At 45.2% G+C, this 25,929-nt stretch overlaps 1 protein-coding gene across 4 annotated transcripts in view; it reads left to right on the top strand.

Annotated features, from left to right (window-relative positions):
• Positions 1–24,005, top strand: part of MAFG (MAF bZIP transcription factor G) — a 67,422-nt gene extending 43,417 nt beyond the window's left edge. For 2 of the 4 annotated variants that reach the window (XM_085617547.1, XM_085617548.1), the window contains one exon: positions 17,672–19,753. In XM_085617547.1, the coding sequence (XP_085473673.1) occupies positions 17,672–18,124 (453 nt within the window). In that variant the 3' untranslated portion in view covers positions 18,125–19,753. Of the gene's footprint in view, positions 1–10,113; positions 10,205–17,671 lie in introns of all 4 variants that reach the window. The other 2 variants (XM_085617549.1, XM_085617546.1) reach the window with 2 other exon arrangements.
• Positions 24,006–25,929: the final 1,924 nt, after the last annotated feature.

The raw sequence follows: 25,929 nt of genomic DNA, 5'->3' as shown, positions 1-25,929 counted from the left end.
AGCTTGATTAGTATTGGCTGCCACCTCTTGTAGTGGACATTTTCAATAATTTGATGAATATGTTGCTACCATGCCGTACCTCATTAAACCACAATTGGTCTAGGTATAATAAATGGGGATATCACATTCTCTTTACCTGGAGACCAGAAGACTAGTGAACAGTATCACATCGGGGTATAACAGTGAAGTGGGATGATACGGACTGCATAAGGTGACTTCTTTGCTAGGTTTGGGGATTACAGAGCATTGAGTTCAAAACTGAATCTTCCATTAAAAAGTTACTAGAGTTCTGTATTTTCAGGGCCAAGATCTTCCTATAAAAGACAGCTGTGAAACCGTCTTTGACCGTCAGTTTTGGTGTCAGTTTCCCTACTATGCAGAGTACTTGGTCTACTCTCACTGGCTCTTCTAAGCTCTCTGCTATTTCCCTCGCTAGCTTTTCTAGGTGGTCATCAATCTATGCTTGCACATCTCTTTTCTTTGTCTGCCATGCAAAGGTCTCCGTAAGATAGCGGGATGCTGCATGGGCTCCTGAGCTGGTCAGTCCTTACGTGTACTACCTGAACCCTAAGCTTATTTGTCAATAGGTTCCTGATTTTATACCCCCTTCGTAGAAGTGCTGTTTTGTTTGAAGTAAGGCACTTGTTGTATCCATGTCTAATGCTGGTAGTTGTTGGTGGAAGCCCACTACCTTCCTCCTTGTCTTTGGGGCGAGAGTTTGTATATGCTGTGTGTCGAGCTCGTTGAACTTTTTAGACAGCTTAGCTCTAACTGCTTCTTTCATTTTAGGAAGAAGTAACACAGTTTATATAAATCCGCTACTAATTGCTTTCATGGAGTTCACCTACCACACCCATCTGAGCATGTCCTGTCTCATTTTTATTAAAACAATATAAATTGCCGTTCTTTGACAGTGAGATATGGTCAAGGGAATAACTTCTATTCTATCACGGAGTGTGGCACTCTTCAAGAAGTGATCAAGGTGGGTCAGTATTTGTGTAGAGCTGTACTCCGGTTCACTTTTACAGGTCATCCTCCTAATATCTTTCAGAACCATCAGCTGGAATTATGCGTTGCCCTTGGCTGAAAGTGTCCCAGTCCCAATAGATCGGCTCCGTCTTGTCCCTGATCACATCCATTACAGTACTAAAAATCTCACCAGTGATAGTTTCTTCCTTCGTCTTGCACAAAAGGGTAGTGATTGCCTAACACATGAATGTTTCTTGGGCCTGATTTGGAGCGCATACAAGCACAAAGTGTCATGTCTTCGGGGCTGTAGACACAGTTTATTGTCAGCACCCTTCCTTAACTTTCCAAGTCTGTTCTTCTCTCCCAGGAAAGTGCTGGTCAGAGAATAACAATTTGCCCAATCTTGGCTTTCCCAGAACCGTAATGGTTGCAGGAACCATCATGACTTAGGTTAGTTCCAGTCTTTTTCAACAAATGCATTACTTTCAAAAAGCATATCTGCTTTGCTCCACCTCAGTAGCCATATAATCTAAGGGACTCTTCAGAGAGATACTTCTAGCTGCCTGCCGTGCTCTTAATGAAGTTACTTATCTTCAGTAACACTATTTCTGGTAGATGCTCTATCTTACAACAAATTCCTCCCCTTTAGAAAATCCCCAGATGCCAGACTGGATCTGGAAGATTTTTCAACATAACCCTTGCGCGCCTGTAGGTGATCTCTTGCAGCTATACACAGACTCCACTGTGCCCTGGAAGTGACAGCAGAAGACACATAAAGGCACCTCCCAAGTACAGAAGTCAGTTCATTTCTTTCCATGCCTTCGTACATGGATTCGTAACTTGCTCCAAACTTTTTCTGCTCCATTGACAAGCTTTTTCTCGACAAAATGTCTTATCCATATGCAAGGGAGCATGGCCCCTCATAAACTTGAGGATTTTAGCCTAGTAGGACAGTCACAAACAATTGTCTGTGACAGGTCTCCATGAGATGTGTCTCTGGTTTTTGAGTTCTGTTGTGCAAGGAGAGTGCTCTGATGCACCCAAAGGTGATGTTGGAATGCAAAGCCAAACTGTAGGTCTCGGAGTACTGTAGGAATTCGCATTAGGTCGCTCCCACTCAAAGTCAAGGACACAGACTCATTCCCACTCGGGCCATTCCCACAACAGGTTGTTTTCGCGGTCAAAGTGTTCGGGTACGCCCAAATCCAAAAAGAAGCACAAGAAGTCCAAGTAAGCCTTGTCTCAGCCCTGACACTTTGTCTGAGAAGTCATGAGGACATTGAGATGCCCCATTGTTTCTTTCTCGACACCCTACTGAGAAGTCGATTCTGGAGCTGACGCTGATGCACCCAGAATTTCTGTGTCCGTCGGCGATACCACAACAGATTGAGGTATTAAGGAGGCTATGCTCCAAATATTTATCACCCTACTGGCTCTCTCTGGCCCACATTCAGGCTCCATCTATCTGCAGAGGCCTCCAGTCAGGTTACTGCTGGTGGGTCCTGCCACAGCGCCGTCTGTGCCACCTGAACTCACTTCTGAGCCGACTCCGCCTCCTGCACCAGGCTGGTTCCTGCAGCAATTATGCCAGTCCCAATGCTGCCAGTACCAGAGTGGTACGCTGATCCTGTTGTTCTGTCTGACACAGAAACTAATCTCTCTCTACCTCGGCCAAAGCCACGTTCTGGACAGTTTTGATACGTCTGACCCCTTTACACTCTGAATCTGATAAGACAGTGCCTTTGCCTAGGCGCCGGCCTACAGTGCTCCAACAGGCTATTTAGATTGGACTCTGACCAGAGCCCACAAGCTTTTGGTGATGATGGTAATGGTGAAGACTAATTTGCCCCACAATATGATGGTGACAGTTTTTATCTGGACCTACAAGAAGCCAATGGGCTTGATATGTCTCCTGACAAGGGGCTGGATTCTCCCCACCCCTTCCATGAAAGAGTAAGTTTTATTCGCCTTGGTCATTAGACGAGTGGCTTGCTGACTTCTTAGATTTCCAGTTGCCCTCCATTGAGTTAAAAAACAAATCCTCACCGAAGTGTTAGAACCTAGAGAGACCTCATCTGAACCTCTACTGCAGTTCAACAAAGCCCTGACCCACACTTTCATTGGAACTTGAGCTAAACCCTGCTTCAGCCCATTTGTGAACAGACATGTTGCACGTCATCACAGACCCTCTCCGGTTGACCCTGCCTTTCTTACTCCATACCCAACTCTTTAGAGCCTGGTACAACAGGCCACCAATTGCAAGGATAACTCCAACTCTTTTCCTACTACCCACCCAAACAGAGTAAAAAACCATTGGGGTATTTGGGAAGAGGATGTTTTCTTCATCAAACCTTGCCTTGTGTGCCGTCAGCGGCAGCTGTTTGCTGGGAAGGCACTTCCATGCATCATGTGACATGGTTTCTGATATCTTGCAAGCAGTCCTAGATATATGTATGTATAGCTTTCCATATCGCAAACCTAGCTATACTGCACTGGAGCGCTGTACATGGTCAAAGGCAGGCTTAAAATCAGCGAGTAATAAGAGAAGAAGCTGAGTTGTGGTGGACTGTTAATACATTGTGATGTAGTGCTCTTTAAAGAGGCAAGTCTTCTACTCTTTCCTAAATTAGCATAGCTTTGGGGTCGTCCTGGTGGATATGGAGATTTTGTTCTTGATCCTACTTGCATAGATGGCAAAGGCCTGTTGTCTTGTGGTTTTTTTTTTTTTTACACTTACTAGTCTGCAGTCTGATGGTATTCTGACTGCGGGTGTGCCGTGAACCTCCACAGATGGTAAGCTTGTCTGCAAGAATTTCACGCCAACTTGGCACAGACCATTCAAGATGGTCAAGATGCGGCCAAGTATGTCATATGGTCAGGCTTGGTCATGACCGACAGTTTAGGCAGAAGGGTCTGCACTAGAGTGATGCTCTGGCACCATGCATGGATGAGATCCATGGGCTTTTCGGGGGACATTCAAGCATCACTCATATGCCTTTTGACAGGTCTTGCCTTTTTGGCAGGAAGGCTTACGCGACCCTCGAGTGGTTCAAAGAGATTGTAAATTGTAATCACTGAGCAATCCCTTTGTCGCTCAACACCTGCAAAACAGGATCCACAATAATTTCATCCCTTTCAAGGTATTGTTGGGGCTTTGCCTACAGATAGTGCCAAGGCCCACCCCCCAATCAACAGGCACCGCAGCCCTTCTGGGGTTAGGGTAAGGATCCAGCAGACAGTGTCCAGGCTCGCAGGGAAGCCAACCTCTCAGTTCCCAGCCCCTCTGGCAGCATCCTCCAAGCACTTTAGTTTTCCCTTAGCGTACCACGACGTGGGAGGCAGAATCACTCATTTTCTCCATGGCAAGCCATAACATCCAAAAGTTGGGACCTGCAGATTCTCCAACAAGGCACACCCTTGCATTCCTTTCTTTTCCGCCACATCTTTCACCCATATCAAAGCGGCTTTCGGAGGTCCATTTGTCAATGCTTGTTATCAGTTGGGAGTCAGCAGTCGTCCACCCTCAGCTCTGTAGCTTATGAGCCACCAACTGGACATGACAGAGTTTCAACTGGGACCACGCAGAGCATCTTGCCAGTAGGGGGACTGAAGTTTTTCGTTAGCTGATTCGGCCTGATCGGAGCAGCAGAACTAGGCTGCTACTCCATGCCTGGTCAGGCCACATCCCTCCAAAAGATTTAAAGTACATATATTGCAGTCAGTCTTCCAGGAACTGACTACTCAATGGACAGCTGCAGGTGTGTTGAAGAACTTCACGTCCGTTGTCACAGGATGTGATCACTTATTAACAACTGTAGAACCTTCCGCAGAACAAGCATGGTGCTGGACTTTATTGAATAATGTTACTTCATCTGGCCCGGCAGGAGCATCCCTTCCCTCTTCTTCCATGTTCCAATGTGATTCTGAGAACGCGTCATGCTGATGCTCTAGGTGGAAGCTGCTCTCCAGTATTCCCTAAATTGTATAGTGACATGCCTTTCCTCCTCTGGCTGAAACATTATTAGAGGTAGTTGTGCTGCCAAAATCCAGTGTGATAAAGGCAATGATCTCAAGGCTAGTTATCATTGCAGGCGTCAAGCAATCCTCCATTAGCCAAGCTTCCTAAAGAACATAGAAGATCTTCCCTGGCAACAGCGGTCGGCATTCATGCTATGCATTTGTTGACACTAGGTCTACCTTGTTCTTCCAGCTATCATGAACAAAACTCGCTAGAAAGGAGAGAACTCGATCTTTGTACTTAACACATTACTACATGAATCAGTCTCTTTTATCGTGATGGGTCATCCATCGTGATGTGCCTTCCTGACTATTAGGTTAATGACTTACATGAGTAATTGTTTGATCTCAGATAACAGTGTGGATTTCCCTTTAACCCAATTGGCGGTAAAATATAATAATACATATTTTTTCATGTCTCCTGATTGGAAATGGTTATACAAAGTCTGAATGTGAGCTGAATTCCAACAACTGCTACCAGCACTGGAAGACTAGTTTCTCTGTACATCAACTTTACCAATGGTTGCAGTGGGAGTGCAAGCCTGGTAACATGATATTTTCCGTGAAGGAGAGAACTTTGCTTACTTGTCCACTACACAGTGGTCCTCATCTTAGTGGTCAAAGCTTACATTAACATGATCCTGCTTTTACACAATGTTCTTTGCTGGGCAATGCCTCAAGTCCAACACACAAAACTAAAAGCTATAGTAGCATCATCCCATAATTCCATACCGAAATGCACTTCTTAACCTCTATCAGCACGGTGTTCAAAAATACAAACAACTTTTATCATGCCAACCACAACGTTTTTTTGTCTTTTTGAGATCAAGCAAAAGGGGGACTAACATTGCTTAATTTGAGCTGGTGGTTTCTGACTTAATCATCAACCCCAGCGCTTTTCAAAAGCACCAGGTAAGGATACATTCATTTATGGTAGGCACAGTGTGGGGGGGAGGGGTGATTACGTGATTTGCCCAGACCCACTTTCATGGTTAGTAGTTGGTTCTGTTTTAGGCAGCACTAATAGGAGAAATGGGCTGGTGCATACTCCCTGACGAGAGCCCCGTCACTTTTCTATTCACAAATGATCCACTTGGGCAGAGCTAGGCCTAGATAAAGATGGCTGCTCATCCGTAGCGCGCTAGAGGAAGTGGGGGCCTCCGGCTTGTTCTGACCGCTGAGAAGGATCCAAACGTCCACAGAATGAGGGGGTTGGCGCTCTGGAAGGCGGAGGAGCAGTTTCCTCTGCGATCTGGCTAGCTGCTGGATTGAGCGGGCTTGCAATCCTTCCTTCTGTGTGAAGTGGCCCCTCCACCCAAGTAATATCAGGGGCGCATTCACTACAGTCGCACGGCCCAGGGGGAGAGTGGCAGCTTCAAAGAACTGAAAAGGGGTATCTTTTGTAAGTGTATCCTAGCAGCAGCATTGGAGACTCTTGGAGGCCGTTACGTGGCAGGGGACACTTACTGCCATCATCCCGCCCAGGGGCAGAGCGACCTCTTCAGTGAATTGAAAAGGATCATCTTTAGAAAGTGTGTTCCAGAACTATTCAAGGCTATGGCAGGGCATATGCAAATTTAATTGCTACACCCTACTGAAAGTGGTGATGAAAGCCAATCAGGAAAATATAGATATATAATAAACGATGGAAAAGGAATGTTGACCAAACAAATCGTGCTAAGATTCGTGACACTAGGTTCTGATTATGAACCAGGCATCATGGACTTTCCATATAGGGATAGGAGTCGCAGCGGCCCTGGTGTAGAGAAGTCGCGGTGGCCATCTTAGTGACCTTTTCTGATTCTGCTAAGGTATGAGGTGGGCCCCAGGAGTTAATGTGCCTTGCTCTTGAATAGACTGCTGCAACACTGCTTCCATTGGTGAGCCATACATCCTCGCAAAGTCCCAGAGGGGTCGCATTCTGTGGGGCAGTCTTCAGGTATCATCCGCGCAAGCAGGCCTGCGGAGGCCTTCTTTCCACCATGCAGCTCATTCTTCACTCCTGAGCATGCTGCGGCCAGCTTCCTGTCCTCCCAGAGTTGCCCTCTAGACTTGTGGGCCCCTCCCCTTTTCTGAAATACTTGGGGATAGGGTCCTCATCTGCTAGTTCAATGTTGTTCCTGATTTGGATACAGTGTTTTAGTCTGCCCTCCATGGGTCGTGGATGTTACCCCCACCTCCCAGTTTTTGGCTCTTCGCCCTCGACTGAGAAGGACATTAAATATGGGTTACTGGAACTCGCTACCATGCTCATCACTTTTCAGGTCAGAACATCTTAATATAACAAACCGAAAGATCTGGAGTCCTTTTTGGATGCCTTACACGACACTAGCATAGAGGCTGCTCCCTCTATGGTTCCTTCGACCTCCTCGTCTCTGCCCCAGCAGGGTGTGACCCAAGGGGATGCCTCCACCTCCTTTGATGAACTTAAACGTTGGGACTCGGTCATACAGAAAGGGGTGCAAATTGCCCGGTTGCGTTCTGGAAAGTCCTTCCACCCAAGAGATAAATCAAGATTATCCCTTAAGACTTGATGGGACCCTCGCCTCTGGTGGCACCCGGTGGTGCTTGCTCTGTAATGTTTACTTGAGCCTTCTTTGCGTGACTGGGCAACCTTTTCCCTCCTTTGTTCTTCTCACTTTATGATTGTATAAGATCACGTAGGATAGATGTTGTATACCACCTGGTATATTGTTCATAATCCATTGCTGATGTTCTTTTTCTGGGGTGAAATCCTGGGGGGGTAATGGAGATAGTATTGAAGTGGTGAATTCGTTTGCGGCCGCTGGGCCCTGTGGTGATGCGCTCCTGCTCTTGCTTTCCAGGGCTGTCTCCCCTTCTTACTGTTTCCCCTTCCTTCACATTCTTCCCTGCCCAGCGGACCACAATGGGTTTATCTGAGTGGCAGGCAGCCACACTCCCTTCGGTCTGTAATCCTCTGCAGGATCTCTGATCATGACCATATAGAACTGCACTTAAACCTGTGTTTGCACAAACGTTCTGGGGGGCAGGGAAGGCTGTCCTTCGTGGCATGCTGACAAGGGGCTCGGCGCTGACCAAATCGAGGCTTTCAGACTCCAGATGGCAGCTGGAAGCACGGATTGGGTTCCTGACTACTGCCTTCTCCTCCTCTCCAAGTCCGACCCTTGTCTGAGAGCATCTGCTGGCTAAATTCCAACTGAATACATTCTGTATCACAGAGGCGGAGAAATGCCTCTTCCGCATAGAACAGAGACATTACGAACAGGGTGAAAAGGCCGGTAGGCTGTTGGCTTACCAACTCCGCCAACAAGACTTTTATAGGATGATGCCTGTCATCCTAGACCCTGAGGCTCGCCTCGTCACCTATCTGATGGCAATAGAAGAAGCGATCACGGAAGTGGAAATTGCCTCAGCGATCGATGCCATGCACATCGGGGTGGCTCCTGGTGGGAACGGCCTACCGGCTGAATTTTATAAAGCTCCCAAAGCCCAGACCATCCCCCATCTTAGTCTCTGTTTGTCAGGAGGCTCCAGACGGGCACCTCTCTTCAGAGTTCCTCAGGGGTCGAATTTCGGTGCTCAAGAAGCTGGGCAAGGACCCCTGGAATGCTCTTGCTATCTCCCAATTTCTTTGATAAATGCAGACGTAAACATTTTGGCAAAGGTTTTGGCAACGCACTTGAATAATGTTATCACAACCGTTATTCATCTCAGATGGGCTATGTCCCCGACGCTCTTTGGCCAACTTTTGCGCACTCTCTCGCACATTATTAGGCAGGTGAGGGACCAGGTGGCAGAGAAGGTCCTCCTCTCCTTGGATGCTGGAAAGGCTTTACACCGCGTCGATTGGGATTACCTCTTTCGAACCATGGAGAGGATGGGCATGGATCACAACTTTCCTCTTTTGACCAGGGGCGTGTACAGTGATCCCTCTGCATTTGTCACATGTGGGAGTTTCTCTTCCCTGTATTTTGACACCCACTGTGGCACCAGACAGGGGTGTCCCTTGTCCCCTGTGTTGTTTCTGTTGGCTTTGGAGCCTCTAGTGATTGCAGTTCGATCTAATGACAACATTAAAGGTATCCACACAACAGCGAGTGAGGTTAAAGCCGTTGACTATTCAAATTACATTCTCTTGACATTATCAAACCCCTCGGCTTCAGCAGCCACTCTGATTTCTCAACGGGACTCTTTTTTCAATTTTTCGGGCTATCTGATAAAATGGTCGAAATGCGAGGCCGGGCCCTTAACGACCACCACCTCTCTGGGTAATTTACCATTCAAGTGGCCTCAGTCCCATTTAAAGAACCTTGGGGTGCATGGCAATCTTGGTCTGGACAATGTGCAACCCATTGTGTATCGTATGGCGCACAATTTTGAAAGGTCATCTGCCCTGAAGCTGTCTCTGTGTGGTCTCTGTCTAGATCATCAAGGTGAAAGTTTGTTCCTGCCTGTGGAGCATCCAGCACTCCATATCCTGATTCATTCTGGGTTCGGCTAGACCAAGTATAAAGGGAGCTTAGCTCCACTCCTCATCCGATAAAGGTGACTTATGTCTTCCACATTTTGAGGGTTACTAGTTGGCACAACAGCTGACCCACTCCGTGTACTGGCTGCCTACTTCCAGGGCCACACTCTTATAGATGGAGCTGGAGCAACATATTTTGCAGTCATCCGGGGATCTTGTTGTTCGGGGCCTTTAGTTACCCTCCCTCGTCAACCCGATCATTCATACTTCTCAGTACACATGGTATAGGGCTTTTAGGCTGGTGCAAGTCCTGAGTCAGATTCACTCTTCAGCCCCATTGTGGTGTAACGCGGCCATCATGGCTGTTGGGGAGGAAATTTCACTGGTCCACCTGGATTACTCATGGTATCCACCATATTGAGAACCTTGTCTCTAATGGCTCCATCAAATCATTCCCCGACTTGAGACAGGAATTTGCAATTCCACCCTTCCAACTATGGAGATACAATCAGTTATTCCACGCCCTGTCACAGGTCCTGGGAAATGTGCATATTGACCTCTCGACCTCACCCATTACTCAATATATCCACATTTTGTAAAACTTTGGGGGAGGGGGACTATTACACGATTGTTAGCTACATTGCGGGAGCCCTGATTTTCCTCTCCCATATTCACAGCACTGCATGCCTGGTGGGGAACTCGTCTTAAAACGTAATTCTTGGATGATGAGTGGGACAGTCTACTTGCAGGCTATAATGAAGGATTAAGGTAAGCGCGCTGTTGTGCTCTGTACATGAAGACACTGGTAGCCATGTTGTAAGTTTCTAAGTTCTCTTTATTGGTTCCAGTTCCAAATTATATCAGTCTTAGTTCAGCCATGTACCAGCTCCCACACCAGCCCCACCAGGAGCAGCCTGCCTAGCTGCTCAGCCCATCTCCAACTGTCACCACTCATTCACACAGGCCCCCAGGCATTCCACGCATCACAGTCACACCAACATTCCGCTACCATCTCTCACTCTGGCTGAGCAGCTAGGAAGACCTAGGCTGATTACAATTAAATGTAATACTCAGGATATAACACGCGCCTTAAGTATTGTTTTTCTAAGATCCTTCACCACTGGCACTGGTCCCCAGCAATGTTACACAGTGCCCATCTTACCGTTGATTCTTGTCGGAACTGTGGCTTAACGGACTGCGATATAGTCCATATTTTGTGGGAGTGTGACCGACTCTGAGAGCCTTCTGATCGAAGGTTTGGAGCCATATAAGGGAAGACCTTAGGCCTTTGACAGCCCGGCTAGTGCTCCTGCACGATACATCTGCCCTCCTTTCAGTGACCCAACATGTTAATAGATGGCTCTCCACTCCCCTAAGAGTGGCTAAATTGGTGATTCTGCGACTCTGGAAACTGACTCTGACTCCCACATTACATACCTGCTTGGACAACATGTACAAAATAGAGTGCTTTAAACGTCTTATTTATAAGCTAAATGACAAATTGCAGATATTTGAAGAGGTTTGGGCCTCTTTTCTCAAAGACTAAAGGGTCAAACGCACTCATTTGGCTAAGGTGCCTATTGTGTACCTCGTCCTACTTCATGTTCCATGTACACCCCTATGTTCCTGGCCCCTTCCTCCTGAGGTTCCCCAGACTTCGATCCCTCCTTTGCCTTCGTTAATGGGGGTTCCTCTGTTTTTCGCCTGCAGGGATGGGTCACTGTGACTTGGCCTGGATAGCGCTGGGGACAGAAGAACATCTTATTTTATCTTGTGCCGTAGGGGCATTCCTCTCCCCTCCTTCACCCCACTGTGTGGGTGGGGGGGGTCCTTTTTTCTTTCCCCTCTTGATGGTTGTGTTCTTTTTTCCTCGTTTAAGTTGTTTAGTAGTTGCTAAACATTTACTTATTTCACATGTCTGTTCTCTGAGATTTATACTCTGCTGTTCTTGGTATTTCCCCTCAAGGGTCACTTTGTCTGAGATCTTTTCGATAAAGCTGTGTGGGTGCATGGGGGTGAGTGGCAGTGATGTCCTAATGTGAAGTTAAAAAATTACTGGAGGGGTGATTGGAGAATTTATTGAAAAAAGGGAGTCCCTCTGTCATTACTAAAAACCAAGAAGGTGGTGCTGCTGTGAGGGATATAATGGCCCTCTGTAGCTAGATACGTAACATACCCCTAGGGGATATGTCTGTTAGGTCGACATGGTTCGCGCTATATCACGGTCTCAGGAGGAGCTCCCAGTGTGCTTCTTCAGGACCAGGAAAGGTATTAGTGAACAGTAAGAGAGATAGTGTGTGGCCTATAATAATCTAGTGCCACTAGGAGAGAGTGGGAGTAGTACTTTGGAACGATAAAAGTAAAACAACATAAAAAATATTAAATTACTATAAACTCCAATGTATATATTAATACATAGGAAAGGACCTGGGTCCCCCATTGGTGGGCCAAGTGCTCGTGGTCATCTTTCTCTAAAATTAGCATACATCATGTGCAGCTAAAAGTGAACTATGGAGAAAACAATTTACAAGACAGGACAAACAAACATACAGGCTTGTGTCCGTTGCTTATAATGCCATGGCTAGGATATTAAATTAATAATATGGTAGGACAAACAAAAACACATAGAACTCTATCTCACTTGTCAGGACCGCCATGGTCTGTAGGCAAGCTACAAGTGCGTGTAACATATAGGTAAAATAGTAGGTCCCACCATTGATGGCAAACCTCAGATAATTGGTAAGTATCTCAATTTGGTGTGCATACCCCCGAAAAACTGGAAAAGTTCCCCAGGAGAACAGGTTCGTGGGTCCCTCGAGACATATTGTACGTATAAAATGAAGCAGTGATGGCATAAGTAGTGAAAAGTAGATTGCTGCTGTTACTCAGGCTGTTCTGGCAGACAGTGCAACAGAGAGTAGAATTGTACTTGCAGTTCCACGTAGGTAAAGGCACCGCTACACCTACCCGACCTCGCACCATCTCTGCCGGTACTTGGAATGAGCCGGTGCCGTGTATTTAAAGTGCTCTTGAGCCGGCGTGGAGGAGTGGCAGTTCTGGGTCACGTGAGCGGCTGCCAAGAGACCATAAATCCTGCGTAGCATGTAAAGCCCTTTTACACCTCAGAACATAAATCACTGTGCCACTAGACACTTGTCATAGAGATGCATAAAAAACAAATGGGATAATAATCACATAAAACACTGTGCATGCCACTAGGCACTTGTCATTAGGAAGGCACATAACACATCAAACCCCTTTGCACTAAGCACTTGTTATGAGATCACATAAACCATTTTGTCATTGTCAATGTGAGATAATATAATCTAATAAGTCATTATCATTATAACTTTGCATGAATCACTTACTCATTTGTCAATATAACTATTATTTGACCTGTATCCCAATAAGAGTACATCTTATCAAAACAAAATGCATTACTCATTTATAAATCACCCAACACATTTGGTAAGACAAATCTACCTTAACATGCTGAAGAGCATATAGCCCCAACAAACGTGAGCTTGGAAATGCATCAAACAATGAGGGAGGTGATGATTTTGGGGTCCCCGCTAACCTAGGGCGAGGAGCCAGCAGATGACTTGAACAGAAAGAGCACATCCTGCTGAATGATTCGGTGGTGGTCCCATCCTCCCACCCCAAACAAAGTTATGGGCAAAAATACGATCCAAACAAAGGCCCCACAAAGCATTACGGGGCAAGATTCCTTAGTGCAGTGAATATTGTAGTATCAGCTCTCCCACTGAGCCGGGGAGAGCCGCTGCAAGGTTTGGCTGGGTTTATCCCCGCTTCTGGGCATTTGCGAGAGGTGCCTATCCCACCGGGCACCTCAAACCATGTCTCTTGGTGGAGGGCAGCTCGGGGAGCCCAACCCGACTGTCCTCGCCGCTCCCTGCCCCAACAACACCCATGCGTGCTGCCGCAGGAGCCAGCAACTTATGTGCAGGCCCGCCTGCTCCGGCAGACAGACTGTAGCACTCGCCATTGCCTCTCTCCCCCCCCAGACACGGGCAAAGGAGCAGGGAGAGCGGACCACATGGGTTAGGCTGCGGCTCTCCCAGTCTGTACTCTCAGGGAAGCACGAAGGCACTTCCCGCATCAGGAAGCACATGGGGGCCCGGGGATGCGGTACCGGCCCCTGGTTACCATGAGCCTGCCCGGGGGATGGGGTCCCCGGTCGGGATAGAGGCACGGGGAGGGGGGACACACGCACACCTCTCCCTCAATGTAACAACCACTGTAATTCTCCCCCGGGCCCTGGTCCACCCCGGTCGGACAGCAGCGGAGCTTCAAGCACTCCAGAAATGGAAAGGTCAAAGGTCGCCAATCTTTAAAAGGGCAAAACTTGGGCCCCGTTGGGCCGATTTGGCCGATCTTGGGCTCGTTGTACTCCAGGCGACCAGCTCTATCCACCAGGGGCATCTTTCCTCACCTCTAACGTGGTGCAGCCCTCCAAAAGCTGGTCCTTCTGACTCCCTGTGCCAGTTCTCCTTTGTGGTTTTGTTGGGGGGCACAGAAGAGTCCAAGGTTTCCCCCAACTGGTCCTCAGGGGAGTAAGGGAGCCAGCACACACAAGCCCTTGGAGGTTCTTCACAAGCAGGATACCATAGCAAGGCAAAAAGAGCCAGTCCTTTTCCTTCACCACAGACAGAAGCAGCAACTGCAGGCCAACCCACCCCTCACTCAGAAAAGGCAGCACTCCTCACACAGTCTTTCGCTATTCATCGTGGCAGGGTCCTCTTGTTTCTTGAAGCAATCCAAATTCAAGGGGTCCAAAGACACATACTTATACGCCAAAATGCCTTTGATGTCTTTGTAGCAAGGGTCTCTGAACCCAGATCAAAACAGCTCTGCATGCACTGGTGCAGCATGACCACAGGGGGTGGAGACAGCATTGTGCAAAAGGAGACCCAGCCGATTCAGGTGTAAGTAGCTCTCCTCCCACCACTCTAAATACAGACCAAGACTATTCAGCCCTGTGCTGAGTCACCCAGGCAAGGCAGGGCACACCTCAGCTCCTCTCAGTGACTGTCTAGAGTGAATGCTCCTGTCACCAACACACCAGACACTGAATCCAGAAACAGCCAGAGGCACACAGAATAGTGAAGTAAGAAAATGCCAACTTTTCTAAAAGCGACACTTTCAAACACAGGATTTAAAAACCTCCTTTACCAAAAGGTGCGTTAATGAATTCTGAGTTCAGAGAGTTCAAACATGATTGTTTTATTTTGTCCTTATAGAAAGTTACCCATATAAACATGCAACACAGCAACCCTATTATAAGCCTATGGGACAGGTAGCCTTTCAACAGCGAAAAATGAAATGCACTGTATTTCACTATCAGGACATGTCACGCACACTAGTACATGTCCAACCTTTCACATACACTGCACCCTGCCCATGAGGGTCTCTTGCCCTACCATAGGGGTGCCTGACATGTAAGGAAAGGGAAGGCTTTGGCCTGGCAAGTGGGTGCACTTGCAAGGACAACATGACAGTTCACAACTGCACGCACAGACACTACAGTGGTAGGTCTGAGATACATTTACAGGGCTACTTATGTGGGTAGCACAACCAGTGCTGCAAGCCCACTAGTAGCATTTGATTTACAGGCCCTGGCACACACTGTGCACTTTACTAGGGCCTTACCATTATATCAAATATGCCAATCAGGGATAACCAATCACTGTCACAATTTATACTGAGAGCATATGCACTTTAGCACTGATCAGCAGTGGTAAAGTGCCCAGAATCCTATAGCAAACAAAAATAGGGTCAGGAAAACAGGAGGCAAAAAGTTTGGGGGTGTAAAACCTGTCAAAAGAGCCAGGTATACCACAGAGAAATAAGTCTTTCAAATGATTTGTAGCTCACTTGAAGATCATACCCAAACTGACTCCAACTCGTGAGGAAAAATCACTCTTCAAGTAACAGTTTTGGTACTGCACAGGCTAAACTGAACACCCCCCCCCCTCCTCCTCCTCCTCAAAAGAACCAAGGGCCGGGCCCTGACAGACAAGAACTAGAACAGTTTCTAACTCGACTTGTCCCTTCCCCACTAAGTACTTTGAATTGACTGCAAGGCTTTATTATGCCCATCTCAATACTCCATACAAAACTCTCCAAATCAACATTTTTAACCTTTTCACTTCTATGGACCCACACTGAATCACTACTGGAAGCCAGGGGACCCAGCCTAAACAATTTCTGCAATCCCAAAGCAATGCACAAAATACCAAAACAAGTATACATCAACCAAATACACACAATTATGAAAATATTTTGGTTCTTTCACAAGCAGAAAAGGGACAAGAATCGAAGGTTTACATTTAATATTACAGTTGGAGCTTTTCAAAATGTGATTTATTTCTAAAAGACGAAGTGACATGTTTGACTTGAGCATATCACATTTATTAGCTCTTAATGCATGCTCTCTTATTGTCGGCACTTAAAAGTGCTTAAAAGAGGCCACCAATCGTCCATACTAGATTTAGTTTGCTGCATCTGCATTTCTCCCACTTTTCAAACTATATATTCCCACTTAGTATTTAGCCTTCAGTTTTCAAGCTGTCACATTTACAGTGTTTTAACATTTTCTTTTTTTATGTACAGATACTTTATCAATCTGCTAATATTATTTAATTTTCGAAACAATCACCAACCCCCAGCACCGTCCCCCCATTAGTCGTTGTAGACTAAAGGTTAAGAATCACTGTCCATCATAAATATTGCTCTCATTAGGTGTCGCCTGGAAATTCTGAAGCTCGCAGAAATTGTTTCTCAATCATCTTAATTACAATGATAGTATTGAACTCAAGCCTATTTAGTTTTTCCCACACAGATTGGCAAAACCTTCCGAAATATGTGAGTGGATCAAAAGTTGTAAAGGTAGGAAAGCAATTAGAAATTGTTGCACAACCGCTTGCTGCTAGCCATTGCAAGGATCAAAAGTAATTCTACAGAAAAGTTTCCATGGAGAGATCACCATCCCTGTTTGAGTGGTATCTCCTGGGGTAGAATTCTAAGGCAGCCTTCTCAGTTGTCCAGTAAATGTAAGAACTGGAACAAGGAAAAGGCAATGCAAGAGAAATCTCAGTTCTTTCTTCCAATGGCAGTTAAGGACCGCATTGTTGAAGTTTCACTGTAGATGGTTTTCTGTAAGGGTATTTGTTTAAAGGCTTTTTTGTAGTGGAATCTTTGGAGGGGTTTTTCCTCAATGAAGTTAGTTTTTGTAATGGTGAAGATCCACATGTGGTTAGCTTCCATTACCTGCCAGGAGGTGAAACTGACCAACAAAAGGGAAGCTTATGTTGACTGTGTCATCTTACAGGCCGCTTTTGGGCATTGTGTGTGGGTAATGAGTGTTCATGTTGAATGTGAAAGATCCTGCCTCTATCTGGTCTCTGTGCCAGACTGCGTAAAGGTTGGTGTGTCTTTTCCAAGATAATGAAACAGCAGTTTTATATCTAGAGTATCTCTAGCTATGTACACAAAGAGCACCTCAAAATTTCAGTGGGTGGGGATCTTTAAGAAATTGATCCTCTCGCAATAGACTTGGTGCGACTGGTACTCAATGTAATATCTTGGTGACTCTCTTTGATTATTAGTTTGGTTACCTTATAAATAAATGTAGCTTTGATCTGGTTACAGGGTTTATATATTATTATGGATTCATCAGTGTAAGTATCTTTGAACTACCTTATAGGGGCACAAAAGGGCAGCCACAGTAACGATTGCTAAGAGCTAGTTGGTTTGTGCTTTCATCGGCAGTATATGGGAGTTTCTAATGGTCTACTTTCAATGTTCTAGAATTTAGCTTGTTTTCTAGCATCAGACTGTTTTTGTTCTGAAATATGTGGGCCTTTGGTATCAGGCCGCCTCATCTCTTCATTGACGTGGCAGCCAACCTGACTGTGATAAAGAAGCACAGCTGCGTAATATAAAGGTATGTGCATGAAACACACTAATCTTTCTGAAGGACCTACAAATGCCATACATTCTCATTCTGGCGTATGATGAATCTTTCAACATATTTTTGTTTCATTACTTAGAATTTAGACAAAATGGATGGGTTTAAAATCAGAGATGTCCCTTAGCCAGAGAAGTCGATATTTCAGATCTGATTACGTATTATGTTGAAAAAATGTTGTGATGCTCAAGTGCCTGGTGTTGTGGTTTTAAATTAGTGAATTACATTTATTTCCCTCTCAATAGGTGAAGCGGGAGCCAGGGGAGAATGGGACCAGCTTGACTGACGAGGAGCTGGTCACCATGTCTGTGCGGGAACTGAACCAGCACCTGCGCGGCCTTTCCAAAGAGGAGATCATTCAGCTGAAGCAGCGACGGCGTACCTTGAAAAATCGTGGCTATGCTGCAAGTTGTCGTGTAAAACGGGTAACACAGAAGGAGGAGCTGGAGAAGCAAAAAGCAGAGCTGCAGCAGGAGGTGGAGAAGCTAGCCTCCGAGAATGCCAACATGAAACTGGAACTGGATGCCCTCCGCTCCAAGTATGAGGCACTTCAGAACTTTGCCAGGACTGTGGCCCGTAGTCCTGTAGCCCCTGCACGGGGACCCATCAACTCCAGTATGGGACCTCTCCTGCCTGGCAAGGTAGCTGCTACAAGTGTTATTACGATAGTGAAATCGAAAACAGACGCAAGGTCATAGTAGGTGAAAGAAAGCTGTCATGCCGGACTGTCTTTGCTGAGAGAGCGTTTAGGCATAAAGCTATATTGGACTCCCGCAGAGCACAAATATCAACTCTTCACTTCTGCCTGGTCAAAGGCACATGGAAGGTAGCCCATGTGCTTACCCCTCCCACCCCTTGGAGATACTGTCTGCTTTAACTTCTTGTGTGCTTGTTGGTGGTTCCTACTTCCTCTTGCACCTCTGGGTAGACAAAAGTGTGTTTCTTATCTCCAGCTGAGTTTCCTAAATGTTTGGCAAACACTGGCCACTCTGCCCAAGGAGAGGTAAATATATGCTTTTGGACACTTGTTTGCTACACATCTTACAAAGCCCAGGGAAATTCTGCCTCATCGTCAACTTCTTTGAGGATTTATGCTGCCATTCCTGCATCATCGGATATCGGATTATTTCCCTAGAAGTAGTGCTTTGACCTTGTAGGCTCTGACGTTATTAACACAATACTATAGCAGCCCTTCTCAGCAATGCTGTAGCACTTGTGTTGGTAAATACCAGCCCTTCTCAGAAGGAATCCAGAATTATGAAAGTGTCTATTGAAAGTCTTTATTTTCTATTTCTCATACTGGTAACTATCAGTTCTCAACTGAAATGTATGTATAATGGAAGATTCCTTCATAGACCAGTCCTTTTATAAAGGTTGATTCTGGTCAAATCTCTATTGCTGGGCAGATTGAAGATTTGGTAAACCTCTAAGAACACAATCTTGATGGGTTTGAGGAAATAGTGCATTTCAAGCTTTCTGTTCATGTTTATGGTCTTCAGAACAAGTTGGAGAAAAGGGCCCAAATAGCCACCCAGAAGCTGCTAGGGTGTGTTTAGCTCTGTGAGACTTTGGTGGCCTCGCATATTACATTAGACTCTGGAGATGCTAGCTCTTGTATGAGATAGCCATTAGGGGTGAAAGAGGGAGGCTTTGATGGGAGGGTAAGAGAGAGAAAGCTGTGACGCAAGGCTATTGCAACTACTAGGAATGAGAGGAGCTCTGTCTAATGCAATCATGTGTAGTGTCAGGTAGACTTTGTGCCTAAGGTAAGGGCAAGATGGAGGATGAGTGGTAGGCTGCGTAGTGAGGTGGTAATCCTTTGAGTAAAGGAAAACCCATGCATACTAGAGGAGTGTAACTGAAAATATGTCAAGATGGGGCTGTTCCTAAATCTGAGCAAGGGATCTGTGTGCCCACTGTGAGTGAAGTGAATGATTAGAAGGTGTGTGCTTTATGGGAGACTGACAGGGCTAGGATAACCTGCACTGTAATATGCGCATGAGGTGGGAGTTAGTCCCCAATATGAGAGTAAAGGGAGCTGGGTGTGCATAATAGAAATGGTGATATGACTGCGACTAAGCCCGTGAGTAGGAGTACATGTGCTTAAAGTGATGGGTGATGAGGGACGCTGCCCTTAATGTGAAGTGAACTGGTGTGTGTGTCTAATGCAGATTGAGATGAAGCTTCTGCCTATAATGGGATTGTTGTTGGGTGGGTTTGCCTGTTGCACGAATGAAGAGGGGATTGCTCGTGATACAAGAGCGAGTTGGTGTGGGGGCGGGGGGGGGGGGGGGGTCTTGTGTCCAATGTGAAAGTAATGAAGAGACTTGTGCCAAATGTGGGACTGAAGGGTCGGGTGGGTCTGCTTAATGTGAAAAGAAAGGTGAGGCCTGCACCCAAGGTGGAAGCCGGAAGTCTGTATCCAAACTAATGTGGGGATGAAAAGAGAGAGCCTGTGTCCTAAGCAGGAAGTGCGGGTGGTGGAGCCGATTGCTGGAGTAGATAAAATGGTGCCTGGCTAGGAACAAGGAGGAGCTGAATTCCAATGTGGCTGTGAAGGGAGCTTATGTCTAGCGTGAAAGAATGTGGGGTGTGCCTCACGACTTGCTCTGAGCAAGCTCTGTGTTTAAACGTATAAAGTATCTTTTCGAGCTATTTATGGCGTAATCGTTTACATAACCTGTTTGTAGTTGAATATCTTTATTTAAAAAAAGCTAAAAATATTAAAGTGAAAAGTGTTGACAGAATATGTGGAAACTGAAATATCGTAACGGCAGAGGGGGCACGAGCGTCCTCGGCGGGAGTGAGCGCGAGGCATGGGTCACTGATCCCACCCATATACAGGTGGAGACAGCTGTTTGAAACTCAAACGACACTCAGGCTTCCCATTTAAGTGCATTGGGCAGAATCGACCGTACAAAGGAGTAGTAACTAATATTAGACCCAGAAGAGGGACAGTTTATTTAATGTATTTATTTATATAATTGTATTGTTCTTACTCGCTTCTCTCCTACTGTCGGAAAGTCTTCTCAGATGGCTTTATTGTCGAGCAGGTGCCGTTGATTTGTCACTTTAGGAAATTAGAAACCCAGCTGCAGAAGCCCAAGACTGGGAGATTCTGCCCACTTGTGACTCTCTCCTACTAGTCACCCATTCCAGTACTGCATCCCAGCGCTCTTGTGTTTGTATGTCGAGAGAACTGGTGGGTTGCTTCACACTTTTTGATTCCTAACTCCTGTACTTATCATATGCCTTTAAACAGTTTGGGAAAAGGACGAGGGCCTTTTCGTTCACTGACATCCATTCCTTTAGTTTGTTGTTGGAAAGTTTACACATTTCATATCGATTGGGCCCCTGAACACCTTTGTGTTTCGTTGGGCGCCAGGTGCTTTTTTGTGTATATGTTTGTATTAATATTGTGTTTGAATAGGATCTGCCAAAATAATGTTTTATACCAGCGAAATGAAGGGATAATTAGTGAGTTTGTTTGTTTTCTGAACTATCAAAACATAGCAGTGGGGGCGTCCTCTGACGTTCATGTTCACCCCCCTTTCAATGAAATGACCGGCGGTTTGTCCGAGGCACTGTCCTAAATTACTCTAATGTGATTACCTCACAAGCTTCAGTCAGAAATGACAAAACATTTGTATTAATAAGTGGTTAGAAATTCTATTCCTTCAAAACCACTGTTTTCTGTGGTCCTTACTGGGAAAGACAGCCTAAGTACATCTGCCCCTTCCCCTGACTCTGTAAATAGTGATACCACTAAAGAGTACATGGTAGACTTCCACACTGCTTAGTGACTTTCATGCTTGCTCAAAGCTGGGCTCCTCTGCTGACCAGCCCTTTTATCAGATCTGATTCAACGCTCCGTTGCTTCTGCCTCAGTTGTGTCTAATAGTTACTGCGCAGATCATTGCTCACACCAAGTTATAGATGGAGAAGAATGCTGCAGAGTTTCTAGAGTCCTGTTAATGCCACTGAATAATCGGTGTCTCACACCCATGAAGGATCCCTTTGGTGTTTTTTCAAGGCCAACAGTGCAATAACGTGCGTTGTCGGCAGCGCTTGGCCTCTGAAATGCCTCCTCATGAGGAAAATCTTTATATGGCCTAGGGAGCAAATCTGATGTCATGTGCAATAACTCTTCATGAAGCAGATTCTCAAGCCATCATGACGTGCCTTCCAAATGTGAGAAAAAATTAAGCAATTAAAAAGTTAAGTCTTGGCATGTTAAATCTTAAGCATTACATGTCATCAAACAAAGTGACACAAGGGGGCTATCTTTAGAGGCTGCCCCTGGAACACCAGCCTGCATAAAATCACTATATGTGATCAAAGAAATGCTGAAAATGGAGCCTTGGCCCTTCACTTTAATAGGAATATATGCCTTCACTCATACTCAACCACAGATGAACCGGCTATTTATTGCTTAACTGGACTAGCTAGTGTAAAAGGGCCACCTCGAGTGTGAATAAAAGCCTCCATAGACTAGTTCAAAATCCTGCTTTTCTGTTTAAATATAGCTCTATATTATTAGAGTTACTGTAGATTTAGGAATAACCCATCACGCACAATAAATGAAAGAAACATCTATTTCAATTAAAGGTGTTCTTCACCTTATCAAATGTGAATGTCGACCCCAAAAGAACCGAATGTGTCATTGTGCCCCCTTTTTCAGATCAAACACATCAAAATTTCAGGCAATCTGAATTACAATGTATTCTCATCATTAAAGAAGGGTGTACTAAGATACATTGGTTCTATTAGTGGCGAGTCAAGGGAAGAAGTTCAGAATTCAGTGAAATGTATTAGGTTCTGTGAAAAGAAAGGGGAAGGGTATTTTCCTCCAGGTACTTCACTGGATCTTTGTAAGAGTCTAGAGCTCTACAACTTCAGTCAGCTTCTCCCAGTTGACCCCTGGATGTGTTCCATAAGCCTGCAGCCGGTTAAGTTCTCTATCCCAATCTGGCCACCACATTGATTTTTCTTTTTTCCTGGTTGCAGGCTCCCATTATCTATGTGAGGTGCTACTTTTCTAGGCACAGTTCAGCATTGAATGTCTCACAAAGGTCATGGTGACAGTGGGGCAGACCGTTCAACTATGAAAACAACGCATTCACTTTTACCCGTAGTTAGAGGACTGGCTAATAAGATCATTATTTCTTGTAGAAAGTATGTGCATCTTTGATAACATTTAACGAGTAAGGATGTCTGTGATTTGGACTAAATCAACTCAGTTACCTACTCCAACTTTGCATTGCATTAGATTGTCTGTTGTTTCGTCGTTGCCTTCCTCCAGCAAACAGTGTCTCATTTTCAGAAGATGGCATCTGGGCTTTATGGCAGTATGTACTCTGATAGTGCCCGTTGCAAAATAGCACGTGATGGTGACTGCTATTCATTTTGCGATTGAGATTCATTCCCAAACTGCTGCGGTGGCTATTTCAGACAGTGTAAAAGTGGAGTTAAGTAGTGGAGTCTGTAAAGCGGTTTATTGAGGGTTCTGCCTTTCAAAACACTAGACACAAATGGGTCATTAGCTTGTGGTTCGTCAGTATGTGGAGCATCCACACTTAGTACAGTGCCTTTGATCGCCTGTCTGCAGTTGAAAGTAATTTCCATGAAGGTAGCACATGTAAGTGGACGATCTGACAGCAGTTCTTTATATCAACAAGCCAGGTAATAGACACTCGCTCCAAGCACCTGCGCTGTCAGGCCTTTCGATGACCTCTGAGAAATTAATTTGTTTATTTACAGTTTGCTTGGCAGAAGATCTGATGAGAGTGCAAATGGGCTGTGCAGGTTGCTTTCAGCTCCTCGCAGTGGTCACCACCATGTAAGACGGTCATCTCTATTCATGCCCTCTAGGACACAGCGTTTGCTGTCCTGGGCTCTTGATAACAAATCATTGCTATCAGTTATGTTAGTCTAACTAGCTTAATGAACATAACACAAAACTACCAAATCAAGAATTCATTAGGTTGTCACATGAATGGGACTGGAAACAAGGTGTCTGTGCGAGGGAACGGCTACTAAACAGGATTGGCAGTTTAAATGTCTGCCCGTAGTGTTTTTTCCAAGCTTGTTAGAAGACGTTCTACTTAAACCCCCAATGTGACACTGAGAGCTTTGGTTACCTCAGCCTTTTAAGCAGATAGCTTTCAGTCAATACATCAGTGACATGGACACCTGGGGCCGCATTATACATGCGGCTTATTTTCCTTCATTGCGCTGGGTACACCTTTTAAAAGGTGCGCCCAGCACAATGAAGGAAATGCGTCATATTATGATAAATGTGCTGCCCCCAGGGCAGCCGAGAAATCGCGCTGCCCTGAGGGCAGTTCATTTATGTGAAAAACGGAGCAGCTGCTTTGAAGCGCCTCCGTGTTTTCACAGTGCAGGCGGCACCGCCTGCACTTTTAAAGGTGATTAGATATCCCCTTACAGGCGGGTCAGTGACTGCACCCGCCTGTAAGGGGATGTCTGGAGTCCGCTCTCAGGGGGCGTTCTGACAGAGCGCCACCTTTGAACTTCTTTGCCTCTGCGTCTGTAATACAGAACGTAAATGATCTTAAACCCTAAATAGTGGCTTGTTACAATCAATTGTCGAAATGAATTATTTAGTTATACAACAAATCAAACGCAAAACTGGACAAAGCTCAACAAAAATAGCTATTCTACATGGGACTTAATAAAGTCCAAATTTATGTAAAGGACTGTTAGAAAAAAGTGTACAGATTACAATTCTCATCAAAGCAAAAGTGACTGAGATGGACATTCTTTTCTACAGATCTTTTATCATGAACACTTTTGCCATAGCCCATTTCACATATTAATTGACAGGAAAAACATCATTGGCTATACAATGTGAATTGTGATGTGAATTGTAATCTGTACCCTTTTTTATAACACAGTCCTTTACATACATTTGGACTTTATTAAGCATACACCTGTGTAGAACTGCTTATTTTTGTTGAGATTTGTCCAGTTTTGCATTTGATTAGTTGTATAACTAAATAATTCATTTTGACAATTGATTGTAACAAGCCACTATTTAGGGCTTAAGGTAATTTACGTTTTAAAATTACTGAAGACACAGATACTAAAAAGAATCCCTTGCAGGCACCTTTACCTGATTTTGTACATTACCCAAACCTCCAAGGTTCTATTGGGTTGCCCATTTCTTTTTTCGTGCGTCTGTAATACGACACGGGTGCAGAGTCAAAAGGATTCCCTCATTTGCATGGGGTATGCCCCCATGCAATTGAGGGACCACCCCTTGAAGATAGCACTGGCTCTTTATGTGTACTAGCGCTATCGTTATTGCAGAAGGGGCCGCAGATGTGTCTGCGGCCCCTTCTGTAATACCAAAGTGCTTCTGGGGCGTGCAAAGTGGGCGTAAACGCCCGTTGCACCCCCGGGGCACTTTGTGTAATACTGCGCCAGTTCTTCTAGTTGTCATGCCCTCTGTACGTAGAGTAGGTGAAATGTAATCTTGTCAGCAAAAGAAGAGACTTTAATTGCAAAACATCTCCAATGTTTCATAAGATAATCTGACTTTCCTTTCAATCAGGAGACATTTACCTACGTTTCCAGTTCTTCTTCTGAAGCAGAAATTACTTTACATTGTTTAGATGTTTAGGAAGCCCTACGTTTCTGTCTTGATAGAATAGGCTATTTTTTAGGAGGAGTTTAATTTTATTCCTGAGAGTTGCTTGTTTGCGCCGTAAGCTTAAAGGGGTCCTCTGTTTCTTATAAAGCATTTACTTAAGTTTGACTTCTAGCTTTCTGTTAACTCTATTTTCAGAATGCTGGTTCCAGAGATGAAACCGCCAGGTCAAATTGAAAATATTTCATTATTTCTTCTGGATCTATAGTATCCTCTCTTCCACGGAAGTAATTCTTGTTTGAGAATCTTTCAATTCCTAGAGTTGGAGTGACTGTGAAGGAACTTTACCAGCAAGTTATTGTTCGCCCATCATTCCATTCAGGTATATGGCTGATTTTCCTCCTCCTCTCCTCATTAGACAAAAACCAATATCATAGTAGGTGGGAAAAAAGTGGTATGTGGGAGCTTGCTGGGTAACAAGAGTAGCGAGAAGTAAATGGAGCCTTCTTCACTATCTTTTGTAGGTTAGATTTCTTAAAAATGACATTGCTGCGGCACCTGCTCTTCAGTATGATCCAGTGGAAATGTTCGCGTTCGTAGGCTTGAAGGAATGACTACCTATACATGTTGCACAGGTGTTGCTAGCCTTTCACCATGATGTAATACCACAGTGACGTTCTGGTACAGTGCTCACAGTTGAGCACACCACTTTGTCAAAACTCTGCAACAGCATTCAGTATAATGTTTAGTCGCCCATTTTCCAAAGGAAGGGGGTTGCAAAGTATATCTGGCACTTGAATGGTATAACTCATTTGATTGAGCATGGCATGGTGACTGATGCTACTTATGCTTGGAATAACTGTCCCACAATTTGTAAAGTATGTTCTTCTA

This window comes from Triturus cristatus, chromosome 7 (genome assembly GCF_964204655.1).
Source record: "Triturus cristatus chromosome 7, aTriCri1.1, whole genome shotgun sequence".
Lineage (NCBI taxonomy): Eukaryota > Metazoa > Chordata > Amphibia > Caudata > Salamandridae > Triturus > Triturus cristatus.
Note: the sequence above shows the minus strand (reverse complement) of the source record. Positions and strands in the feature narration are given on the sequence as shown.